Genomic DNA, 17,813 nt, shown 5'->3' with positions numbered 1-17,813 from the left:
ATAGAAAGCGGGCTACACCACCAGTGCTTCATTCGGAGGCTCACCGAAGATGTTACCTAGGATGGTGACGAAACGTTTGAAAATGAACCTTGCAGCTCAGCAAGCAAACCTACATCCAGAACCTCAACCTGAGCTACAAATCCTCTCAAAACTTGCTAACTTTCCAATTACTTTACTCTCAATTTTTCTATCCACCATGACTGTACAATTATTTCCATTTCCTATATTTTACCAAATTTCCTTTTGAAAGTTGAATTACCTTTCACCACCCTTTTAGGCAGGATGTTCAAGTTCATACCAATTCATTGTGTGTCAAAACAGGTTCCTCCACACCATCTTCCAAATGCAAGGCCACTACCCTCCAGGAAGATGCATGGGAGCACCATAGACTGCAAGTTCCCTTCCAAGCCACTCACCATCCTGATTTGGAAATATATCCCTGTTTCTTCATTTGCTGGGTTGAAATTCTGGAATTCCCTCCCTAAGGACATTGTGTGTCTACCAAAGCATGTGGACTTCAATTCAAGAAGACAGATTACCACTTCCTTCTCAAGGGCAACTAGGGATGGGCAATAAATGCTGGCCTTGCCAGTGATGTTCACATCCCAAGAGTGAATAAATAAAACCTAGGTTTAACGTTCTGTCAACTTTCTCTGATGCTGGTTTCTCTTGTCTCTCCACCTTTTTGAAACGAGGTGGTGGTGATGGATTGGAAATGTCACTGGATTAGTAAAGCAGAGACCTAAGCTAATGCTCTGGGGCTTGGGTTAAAATCCCGTGGTAAAATTTGAATTCTGTAATAAACCCAGCATCTAAAGTTAGTCTTAGTCATGGTAACCATGATAATTAGCGTCAATCATAGGAACCCATCTGGTTCACTTATGCCCCTTCAGGAAGGAAATCTGTGGTTCTTACTTACTCTGACTCCAGATGAACTCCAATGTGGTTGACTCTTAACTGCTCCCTGAAATGACCTAGCAAGCCACTCTTGTTATGGACCCAGGCCAGACCCCTCAAAACATTTCAAGAAGGTAGCCCCGACCCTAACCTTTTTATTTGTTTTAAGCAGGTGTTAGTGGATATTCCAGGAGGGATGCAGTTGGCCCAGTCATTCAGTTTTAAACAAAACAAATTTTATTTATACACGATTAAAAGAAAACCGAATCAAGAACAACATAACTATTTGAAAACCCAATCGACTCTATCGCAACTTAACAATGCTGTTCCAAATATTTGCAACATCCCCACAAACATCACCTTGGCAAAATAAGGTAAAATCAAATGCAGGTTCTTACAGGAGAGAGGATCAGCATGAAGCTGTCTCTTTGACCAGCAGCCTCAAAAAACTGACTGCTTGCTGCAAAACATTAGACTGCTAAAACCAAACCAAACTAGAGAAAAGTTCAAAAGTCTGGCACTGGAAAAGGACAGCAGGTCAGGCAGCATCAGAGGAGCAGAAGAGTCGACGTTTCCAGTATCTCACTTTCTCCAAACCAGAGAAAAACTGAGCTGGGAGAACTTAAAAGCTTCTTCAAGTAGATAAACCCAGGCAAAACGGAACCTCTGTCTTTCTGACCCCTGTGATCAAAAAACCAAAGACAACATAACTTTGTAAAAGGAGCAGCATCATCACATTTTGTTCAAAGGCAGTTAGGGTTGGGTAACAAATTTTGGAGTTGACAGTGATGTGTACACCCCTTGGAAGCATGAGATAAAACATCCCTCCTCCTTAAGATGTAGGAATGGAAGTTGGCCATTCAGCCCATCGAGTCTTCTCCACTATTCTATGAGATTATGGCCAGTCTGATCATCCTCAGCTCCACATTCCTACCTTTTCCCAATAACCCTTGATTTCTTTACTGATTAAAACACTAACTCACTCAGCCTCAAATACACTTAATGACTCAGCCTCGACTCCCCAATATGGTAAAGAATTCCATAGGTTCATCTCACTCTGAGAGCAAAAAAGATCATAATCAACCCTGCCTTAAATTGTTCTGCCATTATGCCCTGGGCTCTAGACGTTCCCACAAGGAGAAACAATCTTTCCACTTCTACCCTGTCAGCTGACCTCCTATGGGCCCTCTACTAAAGCCTTGCCAATTTTTCTCCAATGTGCTGATATCTTCCTTTTGAAAAGTTGTTGGAAATGTTTTCAGTTGATATTTTCTTCTGTTGCAGCTGCGAGAAAATGGATCCTATTATTATGTGGATGCTTCCGATGAGTCGAAGGCTAACTGGATGAGGTATCATAGAGATTTTAACAGCACAGAAAGAGGCCCTTCGGCCCATCATAACTGCACTGGTCATCAAACATCCATCTATTCTAATCCCATTTACTGCACTTGTTCTTACATGCTATGGCATTTTAAGTGTTCATCTAAATAGTTCTTAAATGTCTTAATAGCTCCTGTCTCTACCACCTTTTCTAGATACACTTAACCATCTGAATGAAAGCAATTTTCCTCAAACCATCCCTAAACCTCCTGTGCCTTACCTTAAAACTATGGCCCCTAGCTATTGATCCCTCTACCGTGGAGAAAGGTTTCTCCCTATCTCTTTCTGTCTGTAACCCTCAGAACTTGGTATACCTAAGGCAAACAACCTGAGCCTATTTAGTCTCTTTTCATTGCTGAATTGCTCCAGCTCAGGCAACATTCTGGTGAATCTCTTCTGTACCCTCTGTATTGCAGTCACATCCTTCCTGTAATGAAGCAACCAAAGTTGCACACAGCACTCCAGCTGTGACCTGACTGATATCATTGCCTCAGCTAGTTCCTCTAATTCTATCGACTCCAGGCAGGGGATGCGGGGAGATCCAGAATGGTGGGAGAAAGAAGAATGAAGGTTAAAGTGAGTGAACATGAGTGAGGAGGATACAGAGAGACGATATAAAATAACGGTCACAATTTCTGAAGATGGTGCTGGAGCAGAGGGGCCTGGGCGTAATATAGGCACAAAGCATTGAAGGTTGAAAAGGTGATTAACAAACCACACATTGTCCCAGGCTTTGTTGATAGGCATGGTGTGGAGGTACCAGTGTTGGACTGGGTTAGACAAGGTCAAAATCACACAACATCCGGTTGTAGTCCAACGGGTTTATTTGAAAACACTAGCTTTTGGAGTGCTGTTCCTTCATCAGGTTCTAGTGGATGAAGGAGCAGCACCCTGAAAGCTAGTGTTTTCGAATAAACCTGTGGGACTATAACCTGGTGTTGTGTGTTTTTTGACCTTTTTTAATAGGGGCATAGAGTGGGAAGGAGAAGAAAGTGAGGACTGCAGATTCTGGAGAGTCAAAGTTGAAAAGTGTGGCTCTGGAAAAGCAGGTCAGGTATCATCCGAGGAGCAGGAGAGTCGATGTTTCGGGCATAAGCCCTTCATCAGGAATGTCGAAAAGCAAGGAAATTATGTTAAATTTGTATAAAACACAACTGTAGCCTCAACGAGAAAATTATTGTGTCCCCTTCAGAAAGAATGTGAAAGAATGACAGACAATGCTGGGCTGTGAAACGTCATTTGTGTAAACTGATTGATGAAATTAGGACTATATTCTTTGAAAAGGAGAAGATTGGGGGGGGAGATTTAATGGAGCCGCTCAAAATTGTGAGAGGTTTGGGCAGAGTAGCTGAGGAAATGTTGTTCCCATTGCTGAATGGACCAAAAGCCAGAGGACACAGATTTAAGGTAATTGTCAAAAGTGGCAACACAGAGACAAATTTGTGAATACGTTATGTGGTTAGGATGTAAACCACACTACCTGAGCATGTGGTGAAGGAAGATTCAGTTGAGGCATTCAAATCGGAATAGGAGCATTGTCTGAAAAGGAGGAGTGTGCAGAGTTGTAGGGAGAAGCTAATAGAATGACAATAGGTGAATAATTATTTCTGCAGAGGGTCAGTGTAGACACAGTGGACTGTCTCCTGTGCTATGATAATATGAGGAAAGAAGGCATATTGGTGACAAAGAGAAGAGAGTTAATATTAAGATGTGAGAACCACCTTGGGGATACTGGTGCACCTTGAGATGGCACTGGTATTGCAGATGAAACTGCTGTGTGTTATAGAGAATTGTTTAGTGAAGGATCAGGATATGTGAATCAAGTTTTATGACAAAACAATTTATTCACGCATGGAATCTGCCTGCAGTGATATGTCACTATGTGCTCTGCTTCACTGAATTATATTCCTGATAATTTAATCCGGCAACATTTTTTTGACAGGCAGATTATTCTGGAGTTAGAGATGACTGCCCTGATACTTCAGTGTCACAAAATGCTTTGCTTTCTGCCTTTGAATTAGCAATGCAGTGCCCAAGCTTGTAGGGCTGCTATGAATCTCTACGGCATTTTGTATGTAAAAGATGTTCCAGGGCATTTCATAGGGGCGTAATTTACACTTCTGCTCGTACATCTACCAGCACTCCCTGTCCATAACTCCATTTTCCTAATTACCGCCTTTTTGTCACAAATCTTTTGTGTGTTCTTGTTGCTACAGATCCCTATTTCCACATCACTTACAGTAAATACTAATGTAAATGTGTCACACTGTAATTACACTCTCTTGACACTACTGCTCCTGCATTTTTTATTTTCCATCTCCCAGCTCCTTGAGCTTTACTACAGAGAAACCCCAGTGCTCCCGTATGTCTATCATACTGCCAAGCCTTGATCTCTCCAGCTTTTAGCATATACAATTGATTGAAACATAATTTTCTGAGGGATCTTGACAAGTCTGATGTGGAAGTGATGCTTTCTGTTGTGGGAGCTCACTGTTTAAAAATAAGGCCATTTAAGACAGAGTTGAGAATTTATTTATATAAGAGGTTCATAATTGTTTGGAACTCAAAAGGCTGTAGAGACAACATCTTTGAATATTTTTAAAGCAGAGATAGATAGATTCTTGATAATTAGAATTAACTTTATTGACACAGATACTCAAGTGAGTACTGTGAAAAATGTATAAACCGCCACTTATATCGTCATTTTAGGTACCAGATTCTTGAGTATAAATTCTTAGGGGAAAAAATTAGAAAAATAAAGAAATAAAATGTCCACCAATAAGTGAGAAAAATAGAGAAACAAGAGTTGAGATAAGCAAGAGGGCGGAAGGTCATGGGGGTGGAGAGGAATGTGGAGGAATCAGACCAGACATGATCTTATTGGATAGTAGAGCATGCTTGAGGGGCTGAGTGGCCTACTCCTGATCCTAAATCTGTTAATGTGTTTGTAAATGCAACAGCAAACTGCAGCAGTGAATAAAAACTGAATACAGGGCTGAGAAACATTGGCACACCCTGATCCAGCTATTCTTAGCCTCCACTTCACTTGGCAATTGCTTTTGGTCCTGAATTACTGAGGGGTATTTTAAATTAGCCATCCATTATGGAGGCGCAATTTTAAATTAATGGAAGGGACTCTAGAATGGATGCAGCCATTATTCAATTTAGCTTTTTTCTGTTGATATTTGTAATACCCTGACCAACTCCATATGCAATATGGCTCCCTATCAATATTCTGTCTTTGACCTGTAGGTATGTGGCATGTGCTTCAAGTGAAGAGGAACACAATCTGACTGTCTTTCAGTACCGCAGTAAAATTTACTACCGGGTGTGCCAGACAATTACTGCGGGAGTTGAGCTATTGGTGTGGATCGGAGAGGAGTATGCTAGGACTTTGGGGCTAAAACTGGGTAAGGACTGATTAGGATATCTGTGCTAGTGAAATGCTTAAGCTGGAAGCTAGTGTGCAAGGACGGTTTAAAGGTGTTTTTCCCCTCCCCTCCATAGGTGAACACTTCAAGTATGAGTTTGGCGAGAAGGAGCTACTGATGAAGCTGTTTCAAGACCTTCAAAGCAAAGTTCCTGATGGAATCCCAAGCCACGTTAACCCCCATGAGCAGTACAACTGTAGTGACTTAGTGGCCTCCATCATTCACGCCCACAAAGCCAACGTGCAGAGCAGTGGCATCTGCCACATGAACAGAGATGCCCCAGGCACCATGCTGGAAGGAACCCAGAACCTAGTGAGCCTGGGGCGGGCGCAGAGCCGCTATTGGACTTTCTTTGGTTTCCAGGGAGATGCTTTGGGGCGCATCCTTGACAAGACTAAAATTATTTGCAAACTGTGTGGGGTCCGATTGTCATACAGTGGCAACACGACCAACCTGAGGCAGCACCTGATCTACAAGCACAGGCAGGAGTACAACGAGCTAGTTGGTGGCACCTCTGCACCGCAGAAGGGATTAGATTCGTACCCACAAGACCTTACATCAAGAACTGTGAAAGGAGTCACGCCTCCCATTGGGAGAACGACCAGGGCCATTTCGGAGTTCATTGTGACTGATCTGCTGCCTCTGAAGACCATCGAGGGGGAGGGTTTTGTCCAGATGATGAGTGTTCTGGAGCCCACTTACAAGATTCCCACCGTAAGCTTTTTTGCTCAGTCTGTCTTGCAGGACATGCACAACCAGGCGAAGCTGAGGGTGATGGATTCCATGAAGCCGCTGCATCACTGCACGGTCAGCATTGACCTGTGGAAGCACGAGTGCGCTCACTCCTATGTAACGGTTATCGTCCACCACATTGATGGTTCTTTTGATTTCAAGCATCAGGTGCTATCCAGCCGTCCTGTCACTGAGGAAACCACAGCAGAAAACATCAAGCTGGCTCTCCTGGAAATCGCCAACGAGTGGGGAATCCAGGAGCGGACCTCGTACTCCGTCATGGTCAGCAACGTCGATGTCAAGCTGGCTGCCTCCAGGATGGGCTGGAAGACCCTACCATGCATCGGCCACGTGTTGCAGAACTGTGTTGACTCAGCCCTGCAGCAGCCCTTGATCCTCAGGGTGCTGACTCGGTGCAAGAAGCTAATGGAGTCCATCTTCTCCTCGCCTTCCTTGAGGGACAAGCTGAGCTCCAGCGAGCCTTCCCTGAAGGTTCACTCTAAGATGTTCCTCAATGGCAACATGAAGTGGTACTGCACCTATAGCATGTTGCAGAGCCTGCAGGAGCATCGACATTTCCTTGATGGACTGAGTGAAAGCCTACAGGAGAAGGGCTTGGCGCTGAAGCTGGACGATTGGCAAGTGGTCCGTGAGATAGTGGACATCCTCAAGCCATTGGCCATTGCCACCTCCACCTTCACCAAGGAGCGTTTCTCCAGCTTGTCGCTGGTGAAGCCCGTGATTACCAGCCTGTTGTACAAGCACTTGGCTGCCAGCGAGAGTGACTCGGAGCTGGCCCACGATATCAAGCAGACCATCTGTGCCAACCTGAACCAGTGGTACTCTGACCGGGAGGTCAACCAGGTCCTGAACCTAGCCTGCGCGCTAGACCCGCGCTTCCGAGGCCTGGACTTCCTAAGCCAGGCCGAGCGGGTGGAGACCCTCCACGCCCTCAAGCGGGAGGCGTCTGAATTGGCACGGCTACATCCGCCAGCCAGTGGACGCTCCAGTCTAGAACCATCCAGCACTGGCCCCAACCCAGCCAAGAAGCCCAAGCATGACTCAGGCATTGAGTACCTGCTGGGAGACCTGTGTAACGTGAGGAGCGCGTCAGCCAACTCTGTCCACCAGCAGGCCGAGCAGGAGATTAGCAACTTCCAGACCAGTGAGGCATCGTCCCTCTGCCAGGACCCGCTCCTATGGTGGAAGACACACCATACCCAGTACCCACTACTTGCCAGTGTGGCGAGGAAACTGCTTGCTGTGCCAGCAACTGTGGTGCCAGCCAACTGGATATTCACAGAGGCAGGGCATGGCATTTATAGCAAACGCTCAGCTCTTGCCCCTGAGCACGTGGACATGCTAGTCTTTATGCACGGAAATCTTAAAACTCCTTAATGTGTGTCTCTGTGTGGAAGTGAAATCTCATATATTCCTGAAGTTGCCTCTTCTTCTGGTTGTGAAGGGTGGGGAGATGTCTGCCAGTGTTTGCTGGTGTACTCTCTGGTCCATCTGAGTTGAGGGCAGGAAGAAAACCTAGTCGTACCTATCTGTTCACAGCCATTTGGAACGTAACCGCTGTACCGTGCAGTTCTAGCTCTTAGGAAGGGAAAGAGTTCTGTCTGTAAAATCACTTAGCAATCACAGAACTTGAAGTTTGCTGAAAAGGGCCTTGTGTTGCCAGAGTTTTCCATCTGCGCTCATCAGGACAGAATCAAGAAGGCCAAATTTCAGATGATCACAACAATTTCGACTATGGCATGTTGATTTGATGGCAAGGCGACTCTTATTGCTGAAGGTGTTGCCATGAGTGAAAGCAACAGAGAGTTTCCTAAGCTCCTGGTTATATCCAAAGAAGGTGCAACACTTGAATGTATTCCTCCTGTCTGCAGAGAACAGTCATTGCGTCAGAACGTATATCGCTTCCAGCGCGTATAAATTAATCATATTATAAGCTTGACTGCCTCAAATTGATTATATTAGTTAAACTGAGGGCAGTCAGGATTGTTCAGCCATTGCTGCCAGTCACCATCCAACAGGAGATAAAAAGCTTCAGAAATATGCTTCACCTTTTCAACAGTGTTCAAGTTCTGTGTACGTTATGATTCTTGGATAATCTCAACTGCAGTGAGTCTGTCCGCCCATTGTTTTCATTTCAGTCGGGGTGGGTGGGTCTGCTTCCAGAACCATTTCTCGCTTCACCGTCCAGCTGTGATCAATCCTCCCTGTGTTGCCCATTCTGTTATTGCATTTCTGCATCCATCTAAGGTGGGGCTGTCTGCATTCTCTCCTAGTGCATTGGATTTAAAATGAAACCATATAGCAATGGACCAGAGGGCAGGGCACTCAGGCTGCTTCCAAAGATAACATCACTTAGTTCATTTACTGAACTAATAACTAATATATTGTATTTATTTGTATTATTTATTAAATATATTTATGCACAAGTCAGGTGATTGAACTCAAAAACGTAATCAAGTGCAAGGGCCCAGTGCAAGGGTATACACAGGTTTATCATAAGAATATTAATCCAGGGCAAGCAGCAATCATAAGGAGAAATGAACTATGATCAAGTGAATTGGCTGCTGTTGTGTTCACCAATATGGCCTCAAAATGACTGCCGTTCCAATGAGATCACCTCACATTCTTCTAATCTCCAATCAGTACAGGCCCAACCTGATCAACTTACAGCCATTGTTGTACAACACGGGAACAGATCTTTTAGATCAGATTCCCTACAGTGCGGAAACAGGACTTTCGGCCCAACAAGTCCACACCGACCCTCCGAGAGTAACCCACCCAGACCCATTCACCTACTCCTTACTAATACACCTAACACTATGGGCAATTTAGCATGGCCAATTCATCTGACCTGCACATCTTTGGACTGTGGGAGGAAACCGGAGCACCCGGAGTAAACCCATGCAGACACAGGGAGAATGCGCAAACTCCACACAGTCGCCTGAGGCTGGAATCAAACCCGAGCCCCTGGCGCTGCAAGGCAGCAGTGCTAATCACTGCACCACTGTGCTGCCCCAATTTTGGTTCAGTTCATCCATGCCGACCAGATTTCCTAAATTAATCTAGTCCCATTTGCCAGAATTTAACCCAATCCCTTTAAACCCTTTCTATTCATATACCCAGCCAGATGGCTTTTAAATGTTGTAACTGTACCAGCTTCCACCACTTCCTCTGGCAGCACATTCCATACACACACCATCCTCTGCTTCAGAAAGCTGTCCCTTAGGATCCTTTTATATCTTTTCCCTCTCATCTTAAGCCTATGCCCACTAGGTTTGGACTCCCCCACCCTGTGGAAAAGTCCTTGGCAATTCGTCCTATCCGTGCCCCTTGTGATTTTATAAACCTCTATAACGTCACCTCTCAGCCTCCGATGTTCCAGGGAAAACAGCCCCAGCCTATTCAGCCTCTCTCTATAGCTCAAAGCCTCCAACCCTGGCAACATCCTTGTAAAGCTTTTCTGAACCGTTTGAAGTTTCACAACATCTTTCTCAACTTTTCCTCATAAGACAAACCTCTTCCACCCAGGTATCAGCTCAGTGAAACTTCTCTAAGATGCTTTTAATACAAGTCTGTTCCTCCTTCAGGAGACCAAAGCTGCACACAGTACTGTAGGAGCTTTCACCAATGCCTTGTACAGTTGTAGGAAGACCTCCCTCCTTGGATACTCTATTCACTTTGCAATAAAGGCCAAATTTCTACTATCCTTCCTAAATACTGGGTGGACCTACATGTTAAGCTCTTCTCATTCATGTACATGGACATACATACCTAACTTAGAAATTATAAATACTTCTGCATACAAAGGGTGCTAGAACACTCTCCTGCAGAAAGCAGCAGATCCAGTCTCAAATAATCATATATATCTAAGATTTGATATTTTTGCTAGCCCAAGGATATGTGACCAGGACAGGTGGATGGAGAAGATCAGCTCAATGAATAAAAATCTGAAATGATTTATTAGTCACTGTGACTCCGCAAAAAACTCATCACAAAAATCCATCTGATTCACTAAATTCCTTCAGAGAAGGAAATTTGCTGTCCTTACCCTGCCTAGTTTGTATATGACTTTAGACCAACAGTAATGCAGTTGATTCTTAAGTGCCCTCTGAAATGGATGAGCAAACCGTTCTGTTCAAGGGCAATTAATGATGGGTGACAAATGCTGGCCTTCCCAGCAACAGCACAACTCACAAAATAGTAAAGAAAAGAAAATAGAACAGATTAGAGACAGCCCAAAATGTAGACAGAGAACTGCTCATGGAGGAGATACTGGGAGGCTTTATTCACTGCGGACTGGTGGCCTCTTTGGAGGTGTGGGCTGTTGGTTTAACATCACTCTGAATAATGCAGATCAAAAGGGCTCTTGCATCAATCCAGGGCAAGCAGCAATCATAAGGAGAAAAGAACTGTGGGCAGTGAATTGGCTGCTATAGTGTTCACCAATATGGCCCCAAAATGACTGCTGTTCCAATGAGATCACCTTGCATTCTTCTAATCTCCAATCAGTATAGGCTCAACCTGATCAACCTACAGCCATAGTTGTATAGTACGGAAACAGATCTTTTGGTTCAGTTCATCCATGCCGACCAGATATCCTAAATTAATCTAGTCCCATTTGCCAGAATTTAACCCCAATCCCTTTAAACCCTTTTTATTCGTATACCCAGCCAGACAGCTTTTAAATGTTGTAAGTGTACCAGCCTCCACCACTTCCTCTGGCAGCTCGTTCCATACATGCACCATCCTCTGCGTGTCCCTTTCAAAGAGGGCAAAACTCATTTTGAAATTCAGAGAAGGTTCATTGATCTCGATTCTAGGAAAGAGTTATCTTACAAGGAGTAGCTGAGCTTCGGAGTTTGGAAGATGATGAATGCTCTTGTTGACACATATGAGATCTTGAAGGATGATCCCCCACGTAAGGAGGTCTTGAATTAGGAGTTACAGTTGGAAAGATAGGGGTCTCCCCATTTAAGACAGGATGAGGAGAAACATTTTCTCTGAGGGTCTTTAGCATTTGGAATTCTCTTCCCAGAGAGCAATGGTGGCTGGCTCATTGGCTGAGTTAAATCTTTCATTGACAAGGAAGCAAAGGGTTACAACAGGGGAGATGGGATAGCAGATAGGTCAACAGAGTTGAGGCTACAGTCAGAGCGGGATTGAGGGCCAAATGGCATAATCTATTTCCCAGTTCTTGTGAATCATCTTAGGGGATTTATGGAAGGTTTGAGTTATAAAGAAAGGCTGGATGGGCTGGAACTTTTCCCATTGCACTGGAGGCGATTGATAGAGGTTTTTCAAGTACAGAAGGTATGGATAGAGTTAATGGTAATTGTCTTTTCTCTAGGCTGGCAGATTTCAAGACTAGGGGAACATTTTTAAGATAAGAGGAGAGAGATCTAAAAATATGAGGGGCAAATTTCTTACACAAAGGGTGGCTCGTGTGGAATGAACTTATAGAGGAAGTGGTAGATGCAGATACAATTACAACTTTAAATGACATTTGGGTAAATACATGAATAGGAAAGGTTTGGAGGGATATGTGCCAGGAGCAGGTTGATGTGGCTAGTTTAGTTTGGGATTATGTTTGGCATGGACTGGTTGGACCGAAGGGTCTGTTTCCATGCTGTATGTCCTAATTTCCTGAAGTATCAAACTGATATAATCATATTTTCCTCTGACTGGGGCTGAGTCCTGACAGAAGCACACCACCAGCTGTAAAGAAGAAAACTTTATTATATCCTCTTCTCTTGAAGATTCTGTTTCATGGGTTCTTTCTATCCACCGTTACAGACTGACAAGAAGAGTCCACTCAGTCCTTCAAGCTTGTACTGCCACTCTAAACCACCATGGCCTCATTTCGACTTTATTTACTTGCTGCACCTTCAGTTGACCTCCAGCATCCTTGGGGAGAATGTTCTGGATTTCCACAACCAATTCTGAGAGAGGGAGAGCTTCTTGATTTGGTGCCTGACTGGCCTGGCTCTCATTGTGCTCCAATTGTTCTGGGTTGCCTGGAAAAAATAGTTTGTTTATCCACCTCACTGGCTTCCTTCGAATATGAAAAGGGATTCAATGACATTGTGCCTTTCCCACCAACCTTCCAGAGTGCTTAGGCAAACCACAATCTCTTCCCACAGCCCTGGCATACTGTATCTTGTTCACTGCTGAAAAATGTGTTGCTGAAAAAGCGCAGCAGGTCAGGCAGCATCCAAGGAGCAGGAGAATCGACATTTCGGGCATAAGCCCTTCTTCAGGAATCTTGTTCTTGTTCACTGCCTTGCTGGTTATGGTCCCTAGTCATGTGTAGTTATTTGTACATTATTAGCAATAAGGTTTTATACCAATTGTATTTTAACTGGTATTAGTTACTGGGATTGAAGATTCTGGGTTGGTTGAACAGTAGGGGAGTCATAGAACAGGGTTATAAAATGGCTTCTTTCTTCCAGTCAATAAACCAAACACTACAAACACAAGTGCCAGTATTTTCTTACAGCCCCAAGACTATAGCTCTACGGTTTGTCCTGGATAAATCACTTTCCGATAGGACGACTTGACTTATATGTCAGCTGCACCAATAGCAGGGAGCTTTAGTGAACTATGGGACAGATGTATTTACAAGGGTGCGAACAGCAGTCGGAGGATAATAGACTTGAAAAGATTTGCGTTTTTGTAGTGCCTTTTATAACCTCAGGACATCCCAATGTGATTCATAGCCAATTAGTTATTTCTGAAATGCAGTCGGTGTTGTAATGAAATGCTCCAAGGAAATCTTGTGTGACACGTGGATAGCAATTTTATTTTGCATGGAACTTCCCCTATAACCTGACCTGGGAGAACTTAATGAGATCAAACAACAACTTGAATTTATTTAGCATCTTTAATGTAATTAAAGTGCAAAGAAAAAATTGCCACTGAGCCAAAGATAACAGGAAAGAGACACTAAAGCTTTGTTAACAAAGTAGGTTTTAAAGAGATTTATTAAAGGCAGAGATGGAAATGGAAAGATGTAAAGGTTCGGGGAGGGAATGCCAATGCCTGGGACACCAGCGACTGACCACATAAACACAGTGGCTACAAGAACAGGTCAGACGCTAGGAATGCTGCGGCAAGTAACTCACCTCCTGGGCAAAGCAGCCTGCTTGATTGGCACCGCATCCACTCCCTCCACCTCTGATGCTCAGTAGCAGCAGTGTGTATCATTTACAAGATCCATTGCAGAAATTCATTAAGATCCTCAGACAGCACCTTCTAAACTCATCTAGAATAAGGGCAGTAGATATATGGGAACACCATATATATCAAAGGAAGTTCCCTTCCAAGCCACTCACCCATCCTGACTTGAAAATATATTGCCATTCCTTCATTGCCTCAGGGTCAAAATCCTGGAATTCCCTCCCTAAGAGTATTGGGGTCAACCCACAGCAGGTGGACTGTAGCGGTTAAAGAAGGCAGCTCACTCCCCCCACCATCTCAAGGGTAACTAGGGATGGGCAATAAATGCTGGTCAGCCAGAGATACCCACATCCTACAAATTAATAAAAAGGACATGGTCTCAAAAGGTGAGATAAATGGATAGACAGGTTCAGATTTAAAAGGAACACCAGCTTCAGAGGAATGGAGAATGTTGGGAGACTTTGGTGTCTGAGGAGGTTACAAAAGTATGGGGGAGTGTAGTCAGGGAGGGAAAAGGGAGCACAAGGTATTTCAGAGTAGGCAATGTGCAGCTTTTGATAGGAAGGATAGACACTCAGCTCAGTCTTAGATACGATCCTGAGGGTAAATTTGTGCCTGAGATGATTAGATTAGATTCCCCTTCGGCCCAACAAGTCTACACTGACCCTCCGAAGAGTAACCCACCCAGACCCATTTCCCTCAGACTAATGCACCCTAACACTGTGGGCAATTTAGAATGGCCAATTCACCTGACCTGTACATCTTTGGACTGTGAGAGGAAACCGGAGCACCCAGACACAGGGGGAATGTGCAAACTCCACACAGACTAGATGTGTGATCAAAGAGAGAAATTGAATCAATAGTGTGAGGACAGGTGGCAGGAGTCAAAGACAAGCAGTTTTTATCTTCCCACTGTTTAGCTGGTGGAAGTTGCAGATGATCCAAGACTGAATGTCAGGCAACATGTAGATAAAGGAGGGCTTCTGAGAAGTGGTGGAGGGAATAGAGTTAGTCATGAGGGAGGTGTACCCATAAAATTCTGCTGAAGAGGCAGCATTTAGAAGAGGGAGGGAAGGAGGGTGGGATCATATATAGATCATTAAGAGTCTTGAAAAGAGGAGGAGGGGGGAAAGAAGACGGGCTGATGAGCTCGGAGCTGGCTTTCCTTTGCAACTTACAGGCTGAAACCAGTTATTGAAAATATGATGCTTTCCACATGTCCCTCAAACTGAGGAGTGCAACTTCTGCTGAAATGGAACATTTGCTTCCTATAGGACGATTTGCTTTATGAAACACAGTTGCATTCCCCATAAAATTGGGGAACGGCACTGACTATCAATGAGGCTTGACAGACCTGGAGCTATGGTGACTGCAGGAGACACAGCAACAGACCAATTCCAGAATTAAAACTCTGGTTATTGCAGCTAACCACAGTGGCCTAGTTTCCCAGCTGCCTGTATTGATTCCCTGAGCATTGGTTACATTACATTGTCTGGCAGTTTCAGGAATGGTCACCTCAGCCAATGATCTCATTGTATGCTGGCACATAATGTTGGGTAAACATGCTCCAGTTTGTTGCAACATAATTTGGGTGCCGAGTGGATTTTTTTTTTATGCTCTCCTATCGAGCAGTTTGTGTTCAGGCACACACATAAAAAACACAGTGCAAAATTTGCAAACTGCTCCTTCAAACTCTTCCAAGTTCTGCATGGTCAGCAGACTTGAGTTGCATATTATTCAAATGTATTGTCTACTCAACGCTGGTCAGATATAAAATAAAGGTCCTTTTAAACTATTAAGCACTTACAGATCAGTACCAGTTAAATAACCCTCGATGTAATGATCAGATGAGACTCCCCAAGCAACCTCTGTACTCCCACCTTCGAAGTGGCAGGTAGGCCTCAGGTGGACAGAGGAAATGCTTCAGGTATATCCTCAAGGCCTCACTGGCAAAATGCAGCATTCCCACTTATACCTGGGAATCACTGGCCAAAGACTGTCCAAAGTGGAAGAGGAACATCTGGGAAGACGTCGAGCACCTCAAGACTTGCCATCGGGAAAAAGATGGAAGCCAGGTGACAATAGCGTAAGGAGCGCACTGCCACACCAATGCCTCACCCTCCCCCTCTCGCAACCCCCAAACTGCCCCCAGTGTAACAGAGCCTGTGGCAGCCCCATTGGTCTGTACAGCCACCAACAGACTCACCCTGAGAGTGGGAGAGAGTTGCCCTTGTCTGTGAGGGACTGCCGATGATAATGAGTGTGATTGAGCCGCTCAAAGTAGTTTACAAGCAGTTTCAGAAAATTTGACACTGAGCCAAGGAGATAAGGTAGGAGGCTAAAAGCTTGGTCAAATGTAGATATTAAAGAGGGGTGGGGGTGGTAGATTTTAGGCAAGGAATTCCAGAAGTTAAGGCTTTGGCTGCTGAAGTCATGACTGTCAATGTTGGGACAATTACAACTGTAAATATTAAAGAGTCCAGAATTGGGGAGCATAGAGACTCTAGGGAGGAGGAGTGTGGAAGTGTTGGACCCGAAGAATAGCCAGAGGTAGGGAGGAAAGAGGTGGGGCCATGGAGATATTTGAATAAGGAAAAGAATTTCAAAATTAAGATGTTAAGCTTGACTAGGAGGAAAAGTAGGTCTCTGAAGAAAAGAAAGATTTGTATTTACATAGCTCCATGTGATGCCTTAGGGTTTTGCAGCTAGTCCAGTACTTTTGAAATGTAGACATGTTTGTAACATGGGGAAATGTAACAGCTAGTTCATGTGCTGCATACAATAGAATCCCTATAGTGTGGAAACAGGTCCTTTGGCCCAACAAGTCCACACTGACCCTCCAAAGAGTATCCCACCAATCTCATTCCTTACCCTGCTACTCTACAACAGAGTTTTTCAAGCACTTCCTGTTTTTATTCCAGATCTTCAGCTTTTTTCTCCCCAGATTCTTAGTACTCACATCAGTGGCATTAGGTTCTCTCCATTTACCTCTGTCCAGGTTCCCTCATGATTTCGAGCAATTCTGTCAAATCTCCTTGTAATCTTTATCAAGAAGCCCAGTTTCTGATTAGATTAGATTAGATTCCCTACAGTGTGGAAACAGGCCCTTCGGCCCAACTAGTCCACACTGACCCTCCGAAGAGTAACCCACCCAGACCCACTTCTCTTTGATTAATGCACCTAACACTTTGGGCAATTCACCTGACCTGCACATCTTTGCACTGTGGGAGGAAACCGGAACTCCCGGAGGAAACCCACGTAGACAAAGGGAGAATGTGCAAACTCCACACAGATAGTCACCGAGGCCGGAATCAAATCTGGGACCCTAGTGCTGTGAGGAAGCAATGCTAACCACTGAGCCACCGTGTCACCCAAAATAGAACAAAAGACCACAGATGGGGAGGTGTTGGCCTAGTGGTTTTATCTCTGGACTGTTAATCCAGAGACTCAGATAATATTCTGGGGACTTGCGTTTGAGTCCTGCCATGACAGACAGTAGAATTTGAATGCAATAAAAATCTGGAATTAAGATTTTTACAATGACCATAAATCCATTGTTGATTGTGGGGAAATACTCATCTGATTCACTAACGTCCTTTATAAAAGGAAATTTACCATCCTTACCTGGTCTGGCCTAAATGTGACTCCAGACCCACAGTAATGTGGTTGACTCTTAACTGTCCTCAGGGCAACTAGGGATGGGCAATAAATGCTGGCCTAGCCAGTGATGCTCTCATCTTATGAATGAATTTTAAAAAAGATGCTGCTGATCTGAAGGAAAGGTGAAAAAGAGCTGGAGAAACTGGAATTGAAATGTTAACTCTGCTTTTCTCTCTTCAGATACTTCCAGATCTGCTGAATTTTCCCAGCACTTTCTGTTTGTGTTGTAAGCCTAGTTTATCCACCTAGTCACATCACTGAAGCTCATTCTTGTTAATCTCCCCTTTCTAAAGCATGTGTTCTTTATTGCCTTTCTAAGCTGAGAAGTAGGAGCAAGGCATTCTTGAGGCTAAGATTGTGGTGTACTTGGAAGTGCATGGTACAATAGGCCTGAGTCAGTATGGCTTTGTTAAGGGGAGGTCATGTCGGAATTCTTTGAGGATGTAACAAGCAAGTCAAATAAAGGAGAACCAATGGACATGAGCTCATTAGATTTCAGAAGGCCTTTGACAAGGT

The 17,813-nt window shown here is 44.2% G+C and overlaps 1 protein-coding gene across 3 annotated transcripts in view; it reads left to right on the top strand.

The window, feature by feature from the left end:
- Positions 1-8,503, top strand: part of LOC122542194 (E3 SUMO-protein ligase ZBED1-like) — a 28,946-nt gene extending 20,443 nt beyond the window's left edge. For all 3 annotated transcript variants that reach the window (XM_043679649.1, XM_043679646.1, XM_043679647.1), the window contains 3 exons: positions 2,182-2,246; positions 5,530-5,687; positions 5,785-8,503. In XM_043679649.1, coding sequence (XP_043535584.1) covers positions 2,182-2,246; positions 5,530-5,687; positions 5,785-7,838 — 2,277 coding nt within the window. In that variant the 3' untranslated portion in view covers positions 7,839-8,503. The remainder of the gene's footprint in view (positions 1-2,181; positions 2,247-5,529; positions 5,688-5,784) is intronic.
- Positions 8,504-17,813: the final 9,310 nt, after the last annotated feature.

Source organism: Chiloscyllium plagiosum, chromosome 39 (assembly GCF_004010195.1).
Source record: "Chiloscyllium plagiosum isolate BGI_BamShark_2017 chromosome 39, ASM401019v2, whole genome shotgun sequence".
Classification (NCBI taxonomy): Eukaryota; Metazoa; Chordata; class Chondrichthyes; order Orectolobiformes; family Hemiscylliidae; genus Chiloscyllium; species Chiloscyllium plagiosum.
The sequence above is the reverse complement of the archived record's forward strand: the minus strand, read 5'-3'. Positions and strand labels throughout refer to the sequence as shown.